The sequence below is a fragment of the Taudactylus pleione genome, unplaced genomic scaffold (assembly GCF_031769625.1).
Source record: "Taudactylus pleione unplaced genomic scaffold, aTauple2 ptg000465l, whole genome shotgun sequence".
Lineage (NCBI taxonomy): Eukaryota > Metazoa > Chordata > Amphibia > Anura > Myobatrachidae > Taudactylus > Taudactylus pleione.
Window position 1 is genome coordinate 173,995 of NW_028284867.1, and position 20,964 is coordinate 194,958.

At 45.3% G+C, this 20,964-nt stretch overlaps 1 protein-coding gene across 2 annotated transcripts in view; it reads right to left on the bottom strand.

Moving 5' to 3' along the window:
• KDM7A (lysine demethylase 7A) overlaps window positions 1–14,714 on the bottom strand; it is an 89,360-nt gene extending 74,646 nt beyond the window's left edge. The window contains exon 1 of one of the 2 annotated variants that reach the window (XM_088448769.1): window positions 14,552–14,714. In XM_088448769.1, the coding sequence (XP_088304895.1) occupies window positions 14,552–14,652 (101 nt within the window). In that variant the 5' untranslated portion in view covers window positions 14,653–14,714. The remainder of the gene's footprint in view (window positions 1–14,551) is intronic. The other variant, XM_088448770.1, reaches the window with a different exon arrangement.
• Window positions 14,715–20,964: the final 6,250 nt, after the last annotated feature.

Consider the following 20,964-nt stretch of genomic DNA (forward strand, 5'->3'; position numbering starts at 1 on the left):
GAGGACAGAGGTTTCCATGTACAGAACTAACATTTCACTTATCGTGGAGGAAAAGCAGCTCCTGCCTGTTATCGCTGCAAAGCAGGAGGCGACTAACGCAATGTTTACTAAGTATTGTCCTGCTGGAGAGGGTGCACGAAAAGCCACCCCTAGGGCGGTTCCAGCAGACCCATTCTGCGTCTTCATTACCTTCTGTGCATTCTCACTGGGCTGTCTCATAAAGGGGGAGATGTATTAACGGCAATATCGCTGATGCGGTACATCCCCCCCGACTTCGCGTACATACCGCGGTTAATTACCGCGGTATGTACCAAGAATATCGCAAAGAACAGCTGTCCTTTGCGATGCTGCCGGGCAGAGGAACTTCCGGGTTTAACACGCAGAAGTCCTTCTGCGCATGCACAGAAGGCCGCGGGCCGCGAGGGATCATGGGAGGGATCCATTCGGATCCCTCCCAGCCCCGAGCGTCGCGCTAAGAAGCCCATAGGCTTCTATTGGGTAACGCCCTAGCAACGCGAAGCAGCAGATACATACGGGGAATGCGATAAAACCCCCGAAAACTGCATTTTCGGGGGTTTTACCGCAATTTCGCCGAAGATACATCTCCCCCAAAGTCTCATGAGAAGATGCAGCTTAATTGCAAATAAAAAAAAAAAAAAAAAAAAACACCTTTATTGTCAAACGATGAAAACTACACATGAGGCCATCCAGAATTCAACTCTTCTCTTTGCCAGAGGCAGATAGCGGGACCTTGAAACGACAATATCAGCGTTGGCGAGGCCAACAGGCGGCACAGACGTGTAGCAGCGCCCGGGGCTATTCATTTGCACTTACCGCAAAATTCTGTTCACATCCTCCTGTGGTGCGAACAGAAACCAGCGGTAAGTAAGGCTTTCTACCGTTACCGAGGCCGCACGCTGACCCCATAGCTCCAGGTACTTAACTTGAATCAGCCCAAAAGTGTGTACTCTCCTTAGTAACACCGCTGCCATAGGTGCCTATAACGGTACCCTGCTAGTATCGTTAGCAGGCAGAAGACAGAGCAATCCCTTTAGTACATATTGAGAAGTCATATGTACATGGGATTTGCTCTGTTTTGCCCCCCTTAGTACATGGACCCCAGAGTTTGAGAAACCCTGGAAAAAAAAAAAAATATCCATCGTTCAAACCTTTGCCTGTTAAAAAGAGCTCAGAAATTAGGACGTGTTCCTGCTATTCTTCCCCCACCTCTTCCCAACATGTACACATTGCTTCTATAGCCCTGTTGTACCATTTTCCCGGAGTGCATGGTGGGAATTCTATTGATGTTTGGGTGCCTGAGGGAGCAAATCACTTGTTGCCGCTTTCAGACGCAAAGGGCAGCTGGCGCCGACATTTCTGCCTGCCGCCTCTTGAGGCGTCGAGAAGAAATGTGCAAAAAATACGTGTTTTGGGTGCCCTAACAGACTTTAGATGGGTTCAACTTTTGGGCGCGACAAACGCGTTCATTAATGGGCGTCCAAAACAATTAAAGTGCTCTGTCAAGCACCCATTAATTATCGGCGCCCAAAAAATAAATAAATAATTGAATTCCCCCCTTATATGTTCAAGTAGGCCCAAAAAGGCTTATTAAGAGAGGACCAAACAGATTGGTTGGATAACGGTATTACATACAGCCGGTGCCCATCCCACACCACCATCACAAGGAACCACATAAGTCTTGGAGATATCGGTGGCTCGTCATTGCTTTGGTCAACTTAAGCCACATGATTTTGTCAAGAGACTTTTAAAATCGAGTAGTCACCTCGTAGCCTGCAAAGTGGTTGTGTAATTTAGGGGGGAGATGTATTAACTGCAAAAATGCAGTAAAACTCCCGAAAATGCAGTTTTCGGACGGATCCCTCCCATGAGCCCCCGCAGCCCGCGGCCTTCTGCGCATGCGCAGAAGGACTTCTGGGTGTTAAACCCGGAAGTCCCTCTGCCCGGCAGCATCGCAAAGGACAGCTCTCATCGAGAGAGCTGTTCTTTGCGATATTCTTGGTACATGCCGCGGTAATTAACCAAAGTCGGGGGGGGATGTACCGCATCGGCGATGTCGCCGATGATACATCTCCCCCTAATTTCCAAAGTGCTCATTTAAGAAAATAGGGGGGGGGGGGGGGAAATGTATCAAACATTACAGCGAGACAAAATGGAGGGAGATCAAGTATCAGATGGTTTCTAACTGACATTTCAAACACAGCCTGTAATATGGCAGTTAGGAGCCGATTGGTTGGTACGTTCTCTCTCTCCAAGGTTTCACCCATCTACCCCGTCTATTTTACTTACTAAAATTGAAATACGTTGACATTATATAAATAAACGTTAATAAATATGGGTGCGAGACCTCATGCATACCGGTTCTGCGCAGTACGCAGTAGCGATACCAGATGGAAGGCTTGGGGACCCTGAAGATTTTGTATTACTTGCACTTTATATCAAAAACGTTTTTCAAATGACTCCGCACTTAACATCTGACACTAATCAACAGAAATTAAGACACTTGCTTAAGCAAATGAGGTTTGACATCAGAAGTAAGAGAAGACTTGGGCAGGAGATTGCAACAGGAAAATTATGGAGGGAAAAAAAAAAAACAACAAGCCAGAAACCTGCAGGTGGAACATTATGTAAAAGCACAACTGTTGCGAGATGTAATTTTGGAAGCGTGCTAAATATTTACCCAGCAATTGATTCCAAGTGTCGTTTACACAGGCAATCAATGCGTATACACACGCGGCACACGCCGCACATGAGACTCTGTGATTAGCAGCCTAAATTACGTTTTGGATGCTCAACGATGCTGCAAAGACCCCTTGGGGGTCTCTCATCCTGCTATAATCTGCACACACAGGTACGCGTCAGGGGATTTTAGCCACTGGTTAGTGACGGAGAAGAGCAGAGAACTACAACCTTTTTTTTAGTTTTTAATTATTGTTTTTACCACCAATGGGTTTACCGATTATTTAATTAGGGGACTCCGACTACGGATGGCAGTGGGAAGAGGGATTAGTAAAAGGATTTAATGTATTGGTTTGTACATGTCACCGCTTTCTTATTCTGGATGTCTTTTCAGCCAATCATTTATATCATCAGAGCATCTCGACGGAGTTCCCTGCACCGGATGACACAGTGATTAAAGAAAATTAAAAAAATATATAAAAAAAGTTTAAATTAAGAGTCCGCAGAACGAAATACGGAATAAGAGAAACATTAAGGTAGTAAAAGTTACAGGAGGGCCGGTTTCACTCTCAAACCAGAAGTAGGAGGTAAAAAACGTGCATCACTATTCCTGGCAATGCCTGCACTGGCGAGTGGCGATTCTTTCCTGTTTGGGCGTAATTTGGAGATGCTACAGAGCGTAACCTGAATACATAAACATATATACGAGTGTGCTGCTCTGCAAAGTCCCTATATTATACAGCACAAGAATCTCGGCGTTGCTGGAATATTAGTCTGCTAAAGAGACTAGATAACGTATTCATAGAATATGCACAGAGAATACTTTTATTTATATTTTTAGTAAAAGGCAAAACGACTCCCAGTGTGCAAACCAGGCCCATGTCCCTGGTATGTACAAGCTACACACAAGGCGGCCTCTTAAAGTGGGTAACCCATTTTTAATTATTTAGGTATGGCTCCATTCAGGTCATTCATTTAACGGAAATTAAATAACCTTAAACTTAGGTGTGTCCAGGCCAACTTAATCTACTCCAGATACATAAACGGCGATTTAGTTGTTTTGAGCACCCGTAGGTCCCATCTAAAGTAATGGGAGCTATTCAACTGTTCTCACGCCCAAATGCAGGGATTAGTTGTGGCTACTCCCGTAAATGCGGGATGCGCTGCAGTTAAGGCGTGCCAAGCCCCAAAGCCCTACTTTAGTCGGATTTCAGCTTGCGCCTCAGGATGGTACGAGCAGAAATCCCTGATGAGTGTGGCCTCTGTACCCGAAATACTTGAATAGCTGCCGGTCAGTTTAGATGGGAGCTACAGGCGGCCAAAACAACCGAATCGCCCCCATTGGACCAAATGCAGAGATGGACGAAAATCTAACATACTCCGCCGAAAAGCATGCACGGATAAAAACGTACATTCGCCCATATGCTGAGCAGACCTACCCTATACTAGGCGCAAAAGATTTACATCAAGCTCTGCAAAGCCTGCATTTATTTGTTTTATTTATTATTTGGGTAAGCGCGGCCTCACTGAACTCTTTGTACATGATAACACTCCATTACAGCCCAGTTACGCCTCTTTGCTCGTAAGAGTAAATGTGTTCACAAGGAGTACAATTGTCGGAGCACCCATACTTGCTTTGGCCCATTACCGTAGTATGTGCAATGCGAAAAAAAGCATGACAATTCTTTCTTGCTTTCTGCCCCGATAGCCTGGTATGTTAAATCCACGCTCACGTGGCGCGCCTGAGATCCTGACAAATCCCCCTTCGTGCCTAGGAATCCCCGCAGGACAGAAGGAGAGGATTACATGGATTCAAATAAAAAGGAGCGCTGAAGTAATCGTGACGGCCTATAAACCCCAAGACTGGGACAGGTTGCGTGTGAAATGTCATTTAGATTGTGGTGTCCATTTTGTTATTGTGGTGTGGTGTCATATTGATCAGTTTATAGTTGTGTGGAGGTGGAGATTGGGTGTGGTCAGCTTCTGATCGGACTCTTTTTTTTTTTTTTGTTTCCCCGAGTTCCCTCTGGCCCATTTTGGTATGTAATTTTGGCGGGAAGGAATGGCAGACCGGTAGCCATCTTGCTGCACTGGTGAGGAGCGATCCCCTTCAGTACACTGGACAGGCTGATTTCACCCTACTGGGGTCAGCAGCTCCAACGGGCCGGGTGGGGCTTAGTATGTCTTTTATTGGTATGGCAGGCACAGACCTCGCTCTTCTCCAAAACAGTTGTTAGAACATCTGCATGGACCAACTGCCCTAAGTGAATTAGCGATAAGTAAATGGCTCCACTGATCAGCTGGCCACTCTTTGTTCCATCACCATATAATATTTATCAATAGTACCAACTGCTTACCCTGAAACAACAATATCTAGAGGCAATGGCGGTTTTAAGGAGTTTCAGCACTGAAGTTCTCCACAGTAGAAAAGTCACAAACTATATAGATTATGTTCCCATAAATGGCCCAAAAATGGTTACGGAATCCAGTGGTCACGTGTGGTCATATAGTCACAATCAGGCTCCAAAAAACATGGCCGACAGTGGTTAGCTATTCTGCACCTTTGTCATGCGTTTGACTGAGATGAAGGGCACCATTTAACAATGAGACATAACCCCTTAGCGAGTGCTAGAGGGGTTATTGGCCTCCTATTAATATTTAACAAAAAGCGGTAAACTAGGATTACCGCTGCTTGTCATTTTATCACTTAAGTCATCTATAGATGGCGAGAGCGATATTGTCTCCATTGCCAGCCATGGCAACCCAGCAACAGATTTTCTGGCTTCAGCCAAGTCTTGCTTGGTTGCCGCCAGGTGCAAGTGTCATGCACATGTGCAGGCTGGCCGTGGCGCAGGTGCATGATACAGGCTACCAACAAAAGAGCGTAAAATGCCGCCAAGGAGAGTGATGTCGCTGCACCTCGCCGAAGATGTAAGTGATGCGTAATACCAATGACATATTCGTTAGTCTTCATTCTAGCACCCTGCACCTGTCACAGCCAGTGCAGTTCCAATTTCCTGCCTGGGGTGTCGCCCTCTACTCTGGTGCGCTAGTACACACTGGTCTGTATATCAGAAGTTCATAGCATTAGCTGAGTGTGCTAGAAGCACCAGAACAGAGCGCAACACCCCAGGCAGGAAAGAGGAACTGCAAGGTTTGTGATAGGTGCAGGGTGCTAGAATGAAGACTATTTGTTAGTATCGCTGCGATAGAACACAAAATATGCCCCTGGTAATGTAATTCGTTGCTAAATGGAGCCCTAAGGTACTTTCTGAAAGGAGTTTGTATTCTCTGTGAACGAGGAGGAAAAATACAAACACTGGTGGTGGGTACAACGACTTTTCACAAAAATTGGTGTACGTATGGAAGTTAATTAGATTGTTATCTCCACTGGTGCGGGGTCGGACGTGAATGAATGAATGAACGAACATTGTCTGATTTTAATGGTAAATTTGAGGTGAGCATTTTGGGCAGCATTTAATTGTTTTAGCGCGCCCGACCTCCCGTCTAAAATGACGGGAGATCTATTCAATTAATGCCGATCTTTGCCCAAAGAGGTCGGGTAAAGCGGCCACACCTGACCAAAGTGCTGGGCGCGATTGTGAAAAAGTGCAGTTTCGGCGCCCTTTAAAAGTTCAGTGTCCTTGTTTCACTCCCGAAAGGTGTGGAGAAAATACATATTGATGCTTTTACATCAAAAGAATAAGATATTTAGAAGAACTAGACAAGCCAGTCTGACATAACGCAGGGAAAGGAATCAAAGGAGACACTTTCTAATACACCCCCAATGCATTACCAGTTTCACAACTTTCAACTATTTAAAAAAAAACAAAACAAAAAAAAACACACAAATACAAAACTTAAGATTTCAGTGTGTGCGCGTGTGCCCAAACTTGACATGTGGCAATGGGTTATGGATCATGTATATACACGTCCCACAGGGGGGGGGACTCAATTGTTTACCGCAGGCACCCTTTACTCACTGCGCCCAAATGCACCGAGACTAGCCGTGTAAAGCTGCTAAACCCATGCAAACTACTGGGAGCGCTGCCTAAAGTACTTCTCCACCTAACTTAAATATATTTCACTTAAGTATTTGAACTTGGAGGGGAGTAGCTATGGCCTATGTACTAATTCCTAACATCAACAATAAATAAGGATAACATCGGGACATTTTCTGCACCTCACGGGGACGATAATAGCAAAAACAATGAAATAATGGTTAGTGGGGTAAATAAGAAGGTTACACTAATATCAAAAACACAGGAGATGCACTAAGTGATAAATTGGAAAGTGATAAAGTACCAACCAATCAGCTCCTGTCAGTTTACAGGCTGTGCTTGGTGGATACTTTATCACTCTCCAAGCCTTAGTGCGTCTGGTAATTACATATACATTTGTGAATGTAACAACCTATTTATACTATATAAACTTTCATTTAACACCTACTGGGTCTATTTATCAAGCAGTGATCGCCTCCTTCTATGGGGCTTATTTAGCATTAAATATTTGCGGCATACTCCCCGAAAGCATCCCTTTTTTTGGGGTGGTGGACACGTGCAAATATTCAGTATCCCCTAGATGTATTATTTAATATTTAGTATCCCCCCCAATTGACAAGTCAATGGCCACCACGCACACGCAGAAGCGCGGCATCGAGAGTGAAGAGACTTTCTTGTCACTCCGAGCACATCCCAGGGACGGGTGCCTTTTGGAGCCTCTCTCGCTACAGGTGCCCTTTCATACATCCCAGCGCTATGACAGTATACGGCAATGCGATGATCATAGGCGCTAAAACTGCGCCCAGATCACAATGCAAATGCGATTATTGATAAGTGGACCCCATATGGCTTTTTGCCACATCATATGACCCCTTTGTGCGTTTATCAAGAGGGATACTAGAGGGGAAAACACTGATTTCTCCCACGGTCTTCCATACTATCCGCTGTCCCCATAACGTATGGGAACTGCAAAGTACGTTCAATTTATCTTATGGGGGAAAACCCGAAAGGCCGCCACTTACATAACTTCTGTATTTGATAATATAAGAAAGAAAACAAAAATCCCCACTGAACTACGAGATGGATGCTTTACACTGAACTTTTACAGATACAAAGCTAATTCCACTGATCTAACGGATTATCCGCTTCTGCGGGATCAAAAGAAAATCCTTTATCTCTGCAAAACACAAAAAGGTGATTACAACAATTTTTTTGAAAACCATGGATACTGGGTGTAGGGAATGAAGGGGCCATGTGGGGGGGGGGTGTCAAATTGTATGTATGAACGCAAAATAAAGTGCAAGCTACTGGTCTCAAAGTGCCAAGTAAGGCACTTTTATCTTCAATACAATTCATTTCTCATCATGTTTCGTGGCACTCTCCATAACCACCAAACAACAAAAAAATCAATTGGAAAGGGCTGCTCCCGAACACAGGATTCAGCACAGTAAAGCCCCCTACACGAAAAAACGATATAATCGGACAATCCGACACATTTGAACGATAAAAACAGCTATGTGTATGCATTATATTGTGCATTGCGCGCTCCCATGGGGTCGTTTGTCGCTTAGTCTGGCGATCCCATGCAGTGCTATGAGGGGAGGGTGGGGGCGGCATATCGGTCGGTCAGGCACCGGATCGCCCTGTGTGTAGGGACCGCCCGATATGTCGGCCCTCGGATCGTCCGTCGCACCGGTGGGTAGACATCGTACCGTGTGTACCCACCTTCAGCGTTTGATGGGAGTGAAAGGCTAGAGTACAGAGGTGAGATGCATCGAGCAATGTAAAGTGTGCCGATGTGAAATAGTGGAGAAGTTACCCACGGCAACCAACCAGATCTACCTATCATTTTATAGAAATAATTTGATAAATGCTACCTTGAAGCTGATTGGTTGCTATGGGTAACTTCTCCAAGCTCCTTACACTGCTGATACATCTCCCCCCATAGTTTTGTGCCTATAAGACACTATGCCTATAGTGACAATATAAGACTATATGGAGTTGTGCGAGATATAGGAAGGCATATAACGTGGGTCAGCCGACCGCCCATACACTTGCAGCAGAGGCCGGGACACTCCCCCAGGCCAGCAGGACCTGCAGTCAGCTGATACATGATGGTTGTTCAGTGTGTATGAACCACCATCGTCTGCAGATATATCTGTATATCACTCGATCTGCAGGTATGTAGCCAGCTTTTAAGTCCGATAGAAGCCCTTAAATCGGAGATTGCTGGTTAGCGTGACTAAAGCAGGGTGTTTAATCGCGAGTACCTGCAAATTCAGACTTAAGTGCCGGCCTGGGCGCTGTAAGCGCTGAGCTGCCGGCCTGGGCGCTGGGCGCTGAGCTGCGGCCGGCACTTTAGGCGGATTTCAGCTCTCATCTCAGGAGGGTGCGAGCCGAAGTCCTCCTTAGTCAGCTCAACATCGCAGTCCATTCAAGCACCCCCGATGAGACCGACGCGTCTGATGTACACAGTGTTTGTTTTACCTTGACGTGCACTTGAAATATCTACATCTATACTGCATACGGTTTTTACTCTGGCACACAGGCTAATAAATTCCCTTCTGTATCGCAACAAGCTTGTTTTATTTCTCCACAAAATCATTCACAATGAGCAGCGATGGAGCAGTGATCCCCAGCGCCCTGTGCCGGCCCCGGCCCAACCTATGCTCTCCCATAAGGGGGCGGAGGCAGAAGTGTGGAGACCTGCCAGGACGCAATGGGCGGCTCTACATACTGCAGGGGGCTGCTCCAGACACCCTGCTGGCCAGATGCAGGGGCTGTGCGGCGCTAACAGCATCCCAGGGCCCAGCGCCATAGGTGGCAGAACAGCTCGCACACCCCTCCCTACGGCCCTTACAAAGGGGGTGTGAATATGTATTATGTAGGAGATGTAGCTTATATTTTTGATAGATTGAACTATTGAAGTGCTGGCACCTTGTCTATCAAGATTACAATGGTTATTTTTGTATGGCTTGCATTATTTAAACTCATTAGCTGCATACACACACAACGATTTTTTTAATGATTATCGTTAAACGATATCATTTAACGATAATTGATGGCAAAAATCGTTCACTTTCTGAGTCAAACGATGAACGATTATTGTTCATGCGCGTTCACGTTTGTAGTTTGTCGTTCAGTCAGACTTGTCAACTCAACGATTTTCATTAAGGGAATATGCAAAAATCGTTTGTAGTTCAAAAAAATCGTTCATGACATTTAGTAAATGAACAACTTTAGTAAACGATTTTAGTAAATTTTTTCAAGGGAAAAAATCGTTTACTCAAATCGTTCATTAAAAAAATTGTTGTGTGTGTATGCAGCTATTGAGGTAGCTTAGTATGTGCTGTTCTACTGTGATTGTGAATTTAAAATATATTTTAGGCCAGTGTTTCTCAAACTCGGTCCTCACAGGGCATGTTTTTACTGTATCCTGAGGAATAACTAGTATCACCTGAGGATCTATTGTGTTAGTCAATTAACATACCAGTGCACCACCCAGGTGATCAAGAAAACATGAACTGTAAAGCTGGGTACACACTATACGATATATCGTCCAAAAAAGACCGGAACGACCATCGTGTAGAGTGTACCCTGAAAACCACCTAATTCATCGCACGAGATGGGACGAATGCGGTATAGTTACAGAAGACACGTAACGATATATCGCGCACATCGTTCAGCACCAAAAAAAGTTGAATTTTTCACGCCAGCCTAATTTCAACTCTAGCGAGCGGTGCTAATTTCCGCCAGGACCATCTGCCTGCAAAAGAGGGTTTACAAGTTTCAAGGCATGCCCTTGAGTCTTTAGTCTGAATAATGCACCAGTGATTATTCAGAAAAGACTGTACAGTAAATTTTTAACAATAAAGTCACTATACTATTATGTAGTGCAGGTCATTTACTGCTGAGAAACAAATCGTAACTGCTGACAAATTTAAGACACACGTCCAGTTTCATCAGATACAGGAAAAGCCACACTTTGCTCCCGGAACATCTGGTCATAGGTACGAATTGGCCTGCAGAGCTTCTATCCTACTTTGTCTGGATGGAGTCTTGGAAGATCGATACTTTTGGGGACACCTGTCTATGTTACTTAGGGCCTGATTCAGAGCCGCTCGTTCGTTCCGAGCGATGTTTGCCCAACTGCGCATGCGTACGGATCGTAATACGCATGCGCGAACCAGTCAGTGCGGCCGAAAATCGTTTATTCGCTAAATAGCGAATGCCTGCTATTTTGAGAGACAGGAGGAGGCGTATGTGGGTGGAAGGTGCTTGAAAACGGGGAGTGGAGATCAGAACGCAGGCGTGCTTAAAGGTCAAAACGGGCGTTTTAAGGGTGTGCATAATTAATACAGCAGCGTCATTGACCACGTCACTGGGTTATTTTATAGTCAGAACTGCTCGCATGATTGCGGTAGTAAAAACCAACCACAAGAATAGCAAGCAGTTCATACGCTGGTCGATGTACTCGATTAATCTAATAAATAGCGGACATGACGTAGGATGCGAGCGGCCAGGGGGCGTAGTTTTCCAAAAAACGACCGCATGTTTTGTTCGTTTTTTCAGACCTAGAGGCGTGAACAGACCGCAAAGAGCGAACGGTTCATTTGAATAGCCACACCTTTTTTCTGAACGAGCGAGCGCAAATAGCGTCCGGCTCTGAATCAGGCCCTTAGTTCACTGATTGCTCAGAGCAATTAATTCCCATTGTTCTGGATATTAAGGGGGAGATTTTAATAAAGCTTGGAGAGAGATATAATTGGAGATAAATAGCACCAACCAATCAGCTCCTAACTGTCATTTTTCAAACACAGCCTGTAAAGTGACAGTTAGGAGCTGATTGGTTGGTGCTATTTATCTCCAATGTGATCTCTCTCCAAGCTTTGTTAAATCTCCCCCTAAGAGCCCCCCACACACGGAGTGACATAGCGGGCGATCCGACCAAACATTTCACTGTGAGAGATGATAGCAGTTTCCAGACAATAAAAAACTATGCGATTGCACAACTCTGTACAGTATACACTTGTCACCCCTCAAATAGGTACTGCCAAGATACACCCTAAAACTTTATTGCTGCGTACTCTTATCATGGGTTCTACCATTAACCAACCCATGCACCAGAATAAAAATCTGCAGTGATACTGCAATCGGTTCCCATGGACAATTCAGAATACTGCAGCTTTCAGCCCAAGAAACCGCATTATAAATATGAACAGTCTCTATAATGACTGAATAAATGAGTCCTGTCAGCAGGAAGGAATTAGATTAATAAAGTAAGAATCTGAATAAATAATAACACAATGCATAAATGTGCTAACATAATATATTTCACAATGTAAACAAAACACAGTAATCAAGTTCTTATACCCAGAAAATTCAATAAACACACACGGGAGAATCCAGATTATAAAGTCATAGTCACTCAACACGAAAAGTGAATGAGCAGTTGGATTATGTCACACCGGGCTGCAGTTACAGCTTGTGGACGCTGGGGGCAGCAGCGTGCGCTCAGTGTGTTTTGTTAAAGGGGAGGATTTAAATGTCCTCCCAGCCATGCTGTCAATCAGCAGCTCCCCTTACAATCACCACCACCTCCTCCTCCTCCTCCTCTCCCCCCTGTGTCTGAGCAAATACCCCGGCCTGATGCCTGAAAACAAAGCTGGAAACCAGAGGAAAGCAAAACAACCCACAAAATAAAAACACACACACACAAGCACACCACTGACTAGTGCAAATGTGAAATCACCAAGGGGAAACCGTGTAGAACAAAGTGCATGGGGACAGCAGGGTGATAGAGAGGGAGCAAACCCCAAACTACTTCCCTTTGTTTAAATGTCCACAAACAGCAGCACATTCTCCCGGATCTGAAGTCCAGTCCCCCTCCATGCACAGCACACTGCAGATCAAACTTCCACAAAGTCTGATCCAGCATCCAGTGCACAGTTTAACTCCTATATCTATCATAATGTGTACACCAAAGTTTACAGCTGTCAGTTCGCGGTGAGCGCAGATCAGCTAGTTCTGCGATCACAGCAGCTTATGTAACAGCTCAGTGTCAGGTCAGATGCACACACAACGAAAGACAAGGAAATAATTACACCTGGAATGCAGTTTATTGCCCATTGTCCTCAGGGAAGCGTGCACCTATAGGCATGGGCGTGGGACTGAATGCCATGAACGAAAAATACAATGTGATCAGGTGTAAACAAAAGTCTGGAGGCCTGAAACAATGTAACAGTAAAACACTTGTCACACAGCACATGGTACAGCTCAACTTCCAGGTCATTACTTCTCCCTACTTATGGTGACCCTAGGGAAAGTACTAAGACTGTACTTTAAGGGTCAACACATTATAGGAGGCACCTGTGACCACCAAAACAGCTCACCACACATTATAGGGGGGCACCTATGGGCACCCCAGCGTGGCAGCAAATTATTAGGGGCACCTATGAGCACCCCAGCATGGCAAAACATTACAGGGGGGCATCTATGATCACATTATTGGGGCACATGAGCACCCCAGCATGACAACACATTACAGGGGGGCACCTATGAGCACCTCAGCGTGGCAACAAATTATTAGGGGCACCTATGAGCACGCCAGCATAGCAAAACATTACAGGGTACAACTGTGAGCACCAAAGCAGCTCTCCACACATTATTGGGGGCACATATGAGCACCCCATCATGACAATACATTATTTGGGGCACCTATGAGCACCACAGTGTGATAATATTGGGGGGACCTATGAGCACCCCAGCATGACGACACATTGAGGACACCTATTAGCACCCCAGAATTATAACACATTATAGGGGGCACTTATGACCACCACAGCAGCTCATCACACATTATTGGGGGCACCTATGAGCACCCCAACATGACACACAGGGGGCACGTGACCACCATAGCAGGTCACGAAACATTACAGACGGGACACATGTCGACCACAGCAGATCATATCACATTATAAGGGGACCCTATGAGCACTACAGCATGTCAACTATAGGGGCCCCTACAACTGTGAACCAACACATTACAGTCGGCGAACTCCAGCATGTCAAAACATTACAGTCAGCACATGCGAACTCCAGCGTGTCAAAATATTACAGTCGGCACAGGTGAACTCCAGCAGGTCAAAACATTATAGGGGGCACCTCTGAATGCCAACACCTCTTCGGTTAGGGGGGGGGGAATCATCGAACCTCAGCAAACTCACATTTGGAGGGGGATACCTCTGAACCCCATCTTGCCAACACTTCTTGGGGGGGGGCATGGGTCATCTTGAACCCCAGTATGGCAACACTTTTAAGGGGGAAGCAACCATGACAACCCCCCCAACATTACAATACCTTTTTTGGGGGTGCAGGTTAGTAAAGCCATGACACACCACTCCCAGCAGGTCAATACTTTTGGGGTGCTAAAAAAGTTAGCACATCAATACATTTTGGGAAGGGGGGGCTTTAACCCAGGCACTGGGATAGTTATTCTGATCCAAGGTGCCCCCCCCAGGCATGTCAGTACTTTGGGGGGCACCTATGTCCCCCTGCATGTCAGACATATAACAACTTTGGAGGTGACATCTGTGATCCCACCAAGTAAGTGGTCTGCAGTAAGTTACAAAGGTCCAGGTGCTCCAGACCCTCTCCCCAGACCACTGTGCCAGGGTGAGGGGCAGTACCAAGCCCTGTGAGCCGGCTGCTCTTGGTGTGCCCGCTGCCAGCAGGGGCCGACTTCTCCTCGTCCACCTTATTGTTATTATTCTCCCTGTCCCAGGCGCCCCCGCCACCCCCCAGGGGCCATGGAGAACCCCGGGCTACCCCCAGCTGCCCCGGCCGCCTCTCACCTGCTGTGGAACCAGTCCTTGCAGATGTCGCACTCGATCATGAACCGGCTCACATCGTACGGCTGCCGGCAGACACAGTAGACGGGAGCCGCTCCGGCCATCTTTAAAATCCACTCTCTTGCCCAGACATCACACACACAGCACGGAGCCGAGCGGGGAGTGCGCATGCGCCGGCGCCCACACTCTGCCCTAGCTCCTGCCTCCTGATTGGCTGCAGCGTCGGCCGGGGGACGGGCTCAGCCAACTGCTTCATAGCAATAGCCGAGAAGTGACGAAAGGAGCCGAAAGGTTCCGGAAATAGCCGAGCCCACTGCCATCTGCACTGAGAGGGTAATTATGAATGAAAGTATAGTGAACTAATCAGAAGCAAGTGGCCCTTTCTTTTTTACCGGTGCACAGTAATGGCAAATGACCGGAATGGATTGAGTTGTGGTCTTATATAGCTAATTAAATATTTTAAAAATAATTATTGGTAGTATTTAATGCACAGACTATTGCAGTTACTGATATCCACTATAGAGAACACGACTTCTGTGCTATACAGACATCTTTCTAGTGACCTCTCTACAATACAGAGAGCATCCTAGTGTCCTGTATGCAACATATAGTGCATCGTAGTGACCTATGCAACACAGAGAGCATCCTAGTGTGCTGTATGCAACAGAATGCATCCTAGTGACCTCTATATAATAGAGATAGCATTAAAGGGACAGAGTCTTAAACTTAGCTGTTAGCACCAAGGGCAATAAGGATAATAATGTCACCTAGCCATCAACTGTAACCAAATTTACTTGAAATATTCACATACCTACGCTTCATTTTTGCACCCTGGACTATTGCCAATCTTGCACAGTACTAGTTACTGCCCTGCCTAGTAGCTTGTATACAATACAGGCTGCATCATAACGAGTTTCATACAATTCAAAGAGAATTCTAGTAACATCTATACAATATAGAGAGCTCCACCAAATTCCCCAGCACCGTACAGTGGGTAAACAGAGCATAGTACAAAGGTATAGAGGACTAAGAGGCAAATACCAAACATGCAAACAAAAAAATGCAGGACAGTCTAGGAGAATAAATAGTATTGCAAGAAATGAATCATAATACTGTACATAAGTCATAATAGGGAAGGTATATAACAAATGTGTCGTACTGAACACACAATAGACATGATGCAAGGATGCACAGGTGGTTGAAATAGGAGCAAGCAGGAAGACAGGAGGAAAGAATGTCCGGCTTGTGGGAGCTTACAATCTAAAAAATGGAACAAAGAATAACAGTTTTAACTAGATATGGCCACTGGGCCACTGGATTTAATATAGTTCTCTAAGCTCTGCCTGGACTCTCAAGACCCACTTCTTTATCATAGCCTTCTCTCATTTATACCATCGTTTGCTCCCCACTGCTAACATGCCAACAACAGCACCAAAACATTGGTATCAGCTGCCCACACTGCTTATTTGAGTCTTATGACTGCTGCTCAAGCAATGTTTATAAACCTTGTCCATGTTCTGCTATGTTTTGTACTTTAAGTCACACTTTTTCATTGTTTTGTTCCTACTGTTTCTGTTTATTTACGTTGTAAGGTGCTGCAGACCCTTTGTGACACCATATAAATAAAGGATAATAATAATAATAATAATAATAATAATAATAATATTAATTATACATTTATAGTCGGCAGGGTACTAAAGACTCTTTACCCAGATCATCTAGGAGTACAGGATTGCCATAGTGGGTTCCCTAATTCGGGATGTAGTTATGCGGCCTCCGGTCTCAATCCCGACAGCGGAATACCGGCGCCTATGTTAATCCCGACGCCGGAACGCCGAGGACGTCAGCCCGAACGAAGGTAAGTCTGGGGCGCCCTTAGCGTTAGTCGCGGGAGGGTTAGGATTAGACACTCTAGCGTGGTTAGGGTTAGGTTTGGTGGGGGCGAGAATAGGGTTAGGCACCACCGGGGTGAGGTTAGGTTTGGCACTGGGGGGGGGTTAGGTTCAACCTGCGGGTAGGGGGGGTTAGGTTTAGGCACCCCTGGGGGGAGGTTAGGGTTAGGCACTAGGGGGGGGTTAGGGTTAGGCACCACTAAAGGAGGGTTAGGGGGGTGACAGGGGAGGGTTAGAATACTTACCTGCCCCTGACGGGCATCCGCTGTCGGGATTTGAACCGGTGGCTAAACAGCCATCGGCATTTCAATCCCATTCCCCCTAATTGCTGCTACAGTCATGGTGCTCTTGAGCTTCATTTAACAAAATTTGTTGGCACCAGCGGATCTTTAACTGGTTGGGTTGACTGATTAGAAGGCCCTGCTAGATGGTCCCAGATCTCTAGAGACTTTCACACTAAAGTAGCCTTGAAATCTTATAAAGATATTTACAGGAGACTTATGGAGCGTACACACGGTCAGATTTGTCAGACTTGTCAGATTTGTCAGATGAACGATTGAACGATTAAACGATCTGAACGATTTGAACGATTTGACCAAAGTTTTGAACGATTTGAACGATTGAACGATTTTTGACTGCATTAAAATGAATGGAATCGTCCAAGTCTGACTGCAAACCCATCAGATGTCAGAAATCGTTATCTGACCATCGGGAACGCGCATCGTTGATCGTCCATCGTTCAGGCATGTCAGATATGAACGATTTTCCTTCAGATATGAACGACTGAACGATTTTTAAATCGTTATCGTTCATATCTGAAGGAAAAATCTGATCGTGTGTATGCACCATAATCTATTTAAACAGAAAGGGACAGAGCTAAAGTATAGGAAATAGCTGTTTCTACAAGGTATAGATATAGGGTTATGCCAACTGCAGCCATGTTAAAATATTCTTTGCTCGTACTCAAATAAGTGTGTCAAACCATTCCTCAACAAGCAAATTCCCTTCAAAAGTTGATGGGACACCACCCAAAAAAAAAAAAAAAGGATGACCAAGAGCTGTGTGCTGGGGGTGGATGAATTGCTCCAGGATCAATTTATTTTGGGCCTTCAAAACATGCCTCTTTGATAGAACTTGAGAAGGGACAAGAGAACGGTGCTCTCAACTTTCACGATACTCAATCTGAAGAACTCTTGAAAAACAGACAAGATTATATTGGTGCTTTTACCATGATTCAAGAAGTCTCGGTTTTTATTTTCAACGTAGAAGGCTGAGTTTGGTCAACAACCACTAAACCCCAATACTATGAAGTTTAACAATGTTTGGTGGTAGAGAGACATCCCTATAATGTTACAGTACAGATAATGCTGGAAATGCTTTAATAGAAATGAGTTTACAGTGGGCTGGTGGAAGTGCAAAAAAAAATATTGTCAGGTTTTGCGCTAATTTACCCTTGTTTACTGTAAAGGATGCATAGAGTGAAAAAGAGTGATTGTTATTAGCCAATTTTCGAAATCCATTATCTGGTTTAATACCACGAAAGGTTATGGGTCTGTTATCAAGAGATAGAGTTGAACACCTAAATAAGCAAAACAAATACGCTCATGGTTTAGGCTACAGATACACTGTAGGGTTTGATGTTGTTTTAAGTGAAAAAGGACTGGAGGTCACTAATGTTATAAGCCAGGAGTAGGCAATCTGTGGCAAACCAGCTGCTGTAGAACTGCTGCTCTGTGCTGGCCCCGCCCCCTGAGCACATGACATCATGATGTTGCACTGAGGGGGTGGGGCCTCCAGCATCGGGAAGTATAACACTAGCCAGGGCGTTACAGGAACCCTGCTAGAAAGCTGCAGTGTGGGAGGGGGTGTGCCGGTGCTGCCCCCCAGGGCTCTGCACCCTGGGCAACAGCACCGCTCGTACACCCCTACTAATGGCCCTGTGTGAAACTACACATCCCAGCCAGCATGCCCTGCCACAGATTTTGCATGGCCTACCCCTGTTATAGGCCACCATTCACAGTTCAAGGCAAAATGATACAAGAAAATTGGAAATGGCCACAGGGTTACTACAGATGAAAAGATACCCCATTCAATTGAGAAAGTAGCGGCAGGGAGTGAAATCTCTTGAAGTGATCCCTGCATTATTTGATATCCCAGTTCGTTCTTTTTATATTGTTTTGGTCAAAATTGGTCCAAGAAATAATGTCATGTTAAAAAATTATGAAAGATCTAAGAGGTAATAATAACAACATATTTTGCTTCCAATACAGAAGAGGAAAACACCCTGACTGTTACCATAAGAGATTCTCACCAAGAGCAATCTGCGCTGAAGTACACTGAGATGAGTGACCGGCTCTCTGCAAGAAGTAGATTGGGTGTAATAGTCTGTCTTTGTATACTTAAGAAACAGGGAACACATGCTTGCTTTAATGTGCTAGAGACCTCCAAGCCCTATTTGCTTGCTTAATGCCTGATCTCCAGGAGATGTGAAGGAAACTATGAAAAGGAGTTGTGCGCGAGGCTTGATGATGAAAATCGTCGGAGTTAGGTGTCAAATGATGCTAGGTATATCCTCACATGCCTACCCTATTTGATGACACAAATTGTGTAATTGTGCACATCCCCGCCCACCTTGTAGGTTGGCAAGTGCACTTGCAGGAGAATTTCTGTCTCAGAAGTTTGTGAGTCTCCCGGACATTTAGGGAGAGAAGATAGCTATCAATTTAGCAAGTAGAGATAGTGGTAGGGTTGTGCAACCAATGCTGCCACCCATGGTGCAAGACCTAAGAGGGCGGCACCGTCTCTGCCCCGGTGGCTCCTGTATTTGGTTTGTAGGGTGCCTGGAACAGTATCCTGCACCCTGGAAAGCTGTCTATCGCCTTCTCACAGCTCCCTCTTCTTCTGTGATATTATGATGTCACATGTGCTGGAGGGCGGGCACTGTTAGTAGTATGTATAGAACTTTAATAATAAATCCTATTTAAAATACTGTCCTCATTTATTTATAAGCGGTTACAGAGTGAATCACCTGCCTACAGGATACTCAGAGAGTGTGAAAATTCTAGAGATGAACAATTACCTCTCTGTTAGTCTGGCTTCCCTAAACATTTCTGCCCTAAGATATTTGTTATAGGCTACTTATTAATAATATCAACTCCACGTAAGATAACAGAGGCATGGCATTGCTGGTTATTACATAACAACGCCGATGACTCTTTCATCGTCGGCTGTATGTATGTAAACAGCAATAATATTTTATGAATATGTATGAAGCTCGTGCTGTTCCCTTTGTACATCCTCATTGTGCCTAGACTGTATTAAAGCGGCCGGCCTGTCTGTGTCTGGCACATGTAGACTTAAAGGATCAACCACTTTGTCTCCCATAGAAACAGGGCTTTGCAGTACATTTATTATATTTCATGTGCAGGGTTCCGACAATGTGCAGGCATGCAGTAATGAGCAATGTACATATGCACCACTGCCAGTGTGCTCTGCTAATGTTCTTCTGCATTTTCCCCCGTTTTACATGGATGCTGGTCTGTCCCGTTTTGGACCCTTTGGACCTCATTCAGAGTCGGTCGTTGCGGCCGCTCGGTCGTAAGGGAAAAGGGGCCGGATATGCAAATGAAGCGTTCGCAAGTTGTGTCGTTAAGATGGGATCGTTAGCTGGACGAGCGAGGGGAGGATGCGGCCGTAAGACTAAAAACACTCCCCCTTCTCGTTCGCAATACACGTCATCTCCGGGCATATAAGGATTAATCGAGACCATCGGGAACCATCGGAGCTGGTCGTAGAGCTTAAGGTTGACCATACCCTCTCTTAAGCACTGCGATCAGGTCAGTGTAAAAACCTCCCATGTCACATGTGCCATGACACTACTTAGTTAATTACGCACTCCCATAAAACGCCGTTTGCATAGTCAGGCACGCCTGCGTTCGGATCTCCACCCCCCCGTCCACAAGCACCTTCCCCTGTTACCACCCACAAACGCCTCATCCTGTCACTCAAACTAACGACCTGGCCAAGTTGAAGGAGAGAAAAAATTCCGATCGCAACAGCTAGTTTGCTCACGCACATTGCGAAACTTACTTATGCGCTGTTTTGCGAACATCGCTGGGTACGACCGAGCGGCCGCTTACGACCAACTCTGAATGAGGTCCTTTGTCCCATCAAGAACTGCACAGACCTACATCTTCGTACATTGGGGATCAGTAGCAGCCAAGGGCGGAGAATAAATGCGCTTGTGTGCATGGGCAGTTTTTGCTTTATTGCTGTGTTTGGGGCAATTAATTAATTAGACAAATGGACCTTCCACATCTGATCTATCTTATATTCTTATATTGGGACAAGCGCTTATTTTGCCTTACTGTTGCAGATTCTTTTTCATTAACCTAATTATGCTGTAAGCTGCTTTGAGCAAGGACCTGTACTTTATGCGCGTTTTTAATTGCCTGCCAAGGCACTTTTATTTATTCAGTATCCCTCCACGTACTGTAGTGCTTTAACTTTTGTAAAGAATTCCTT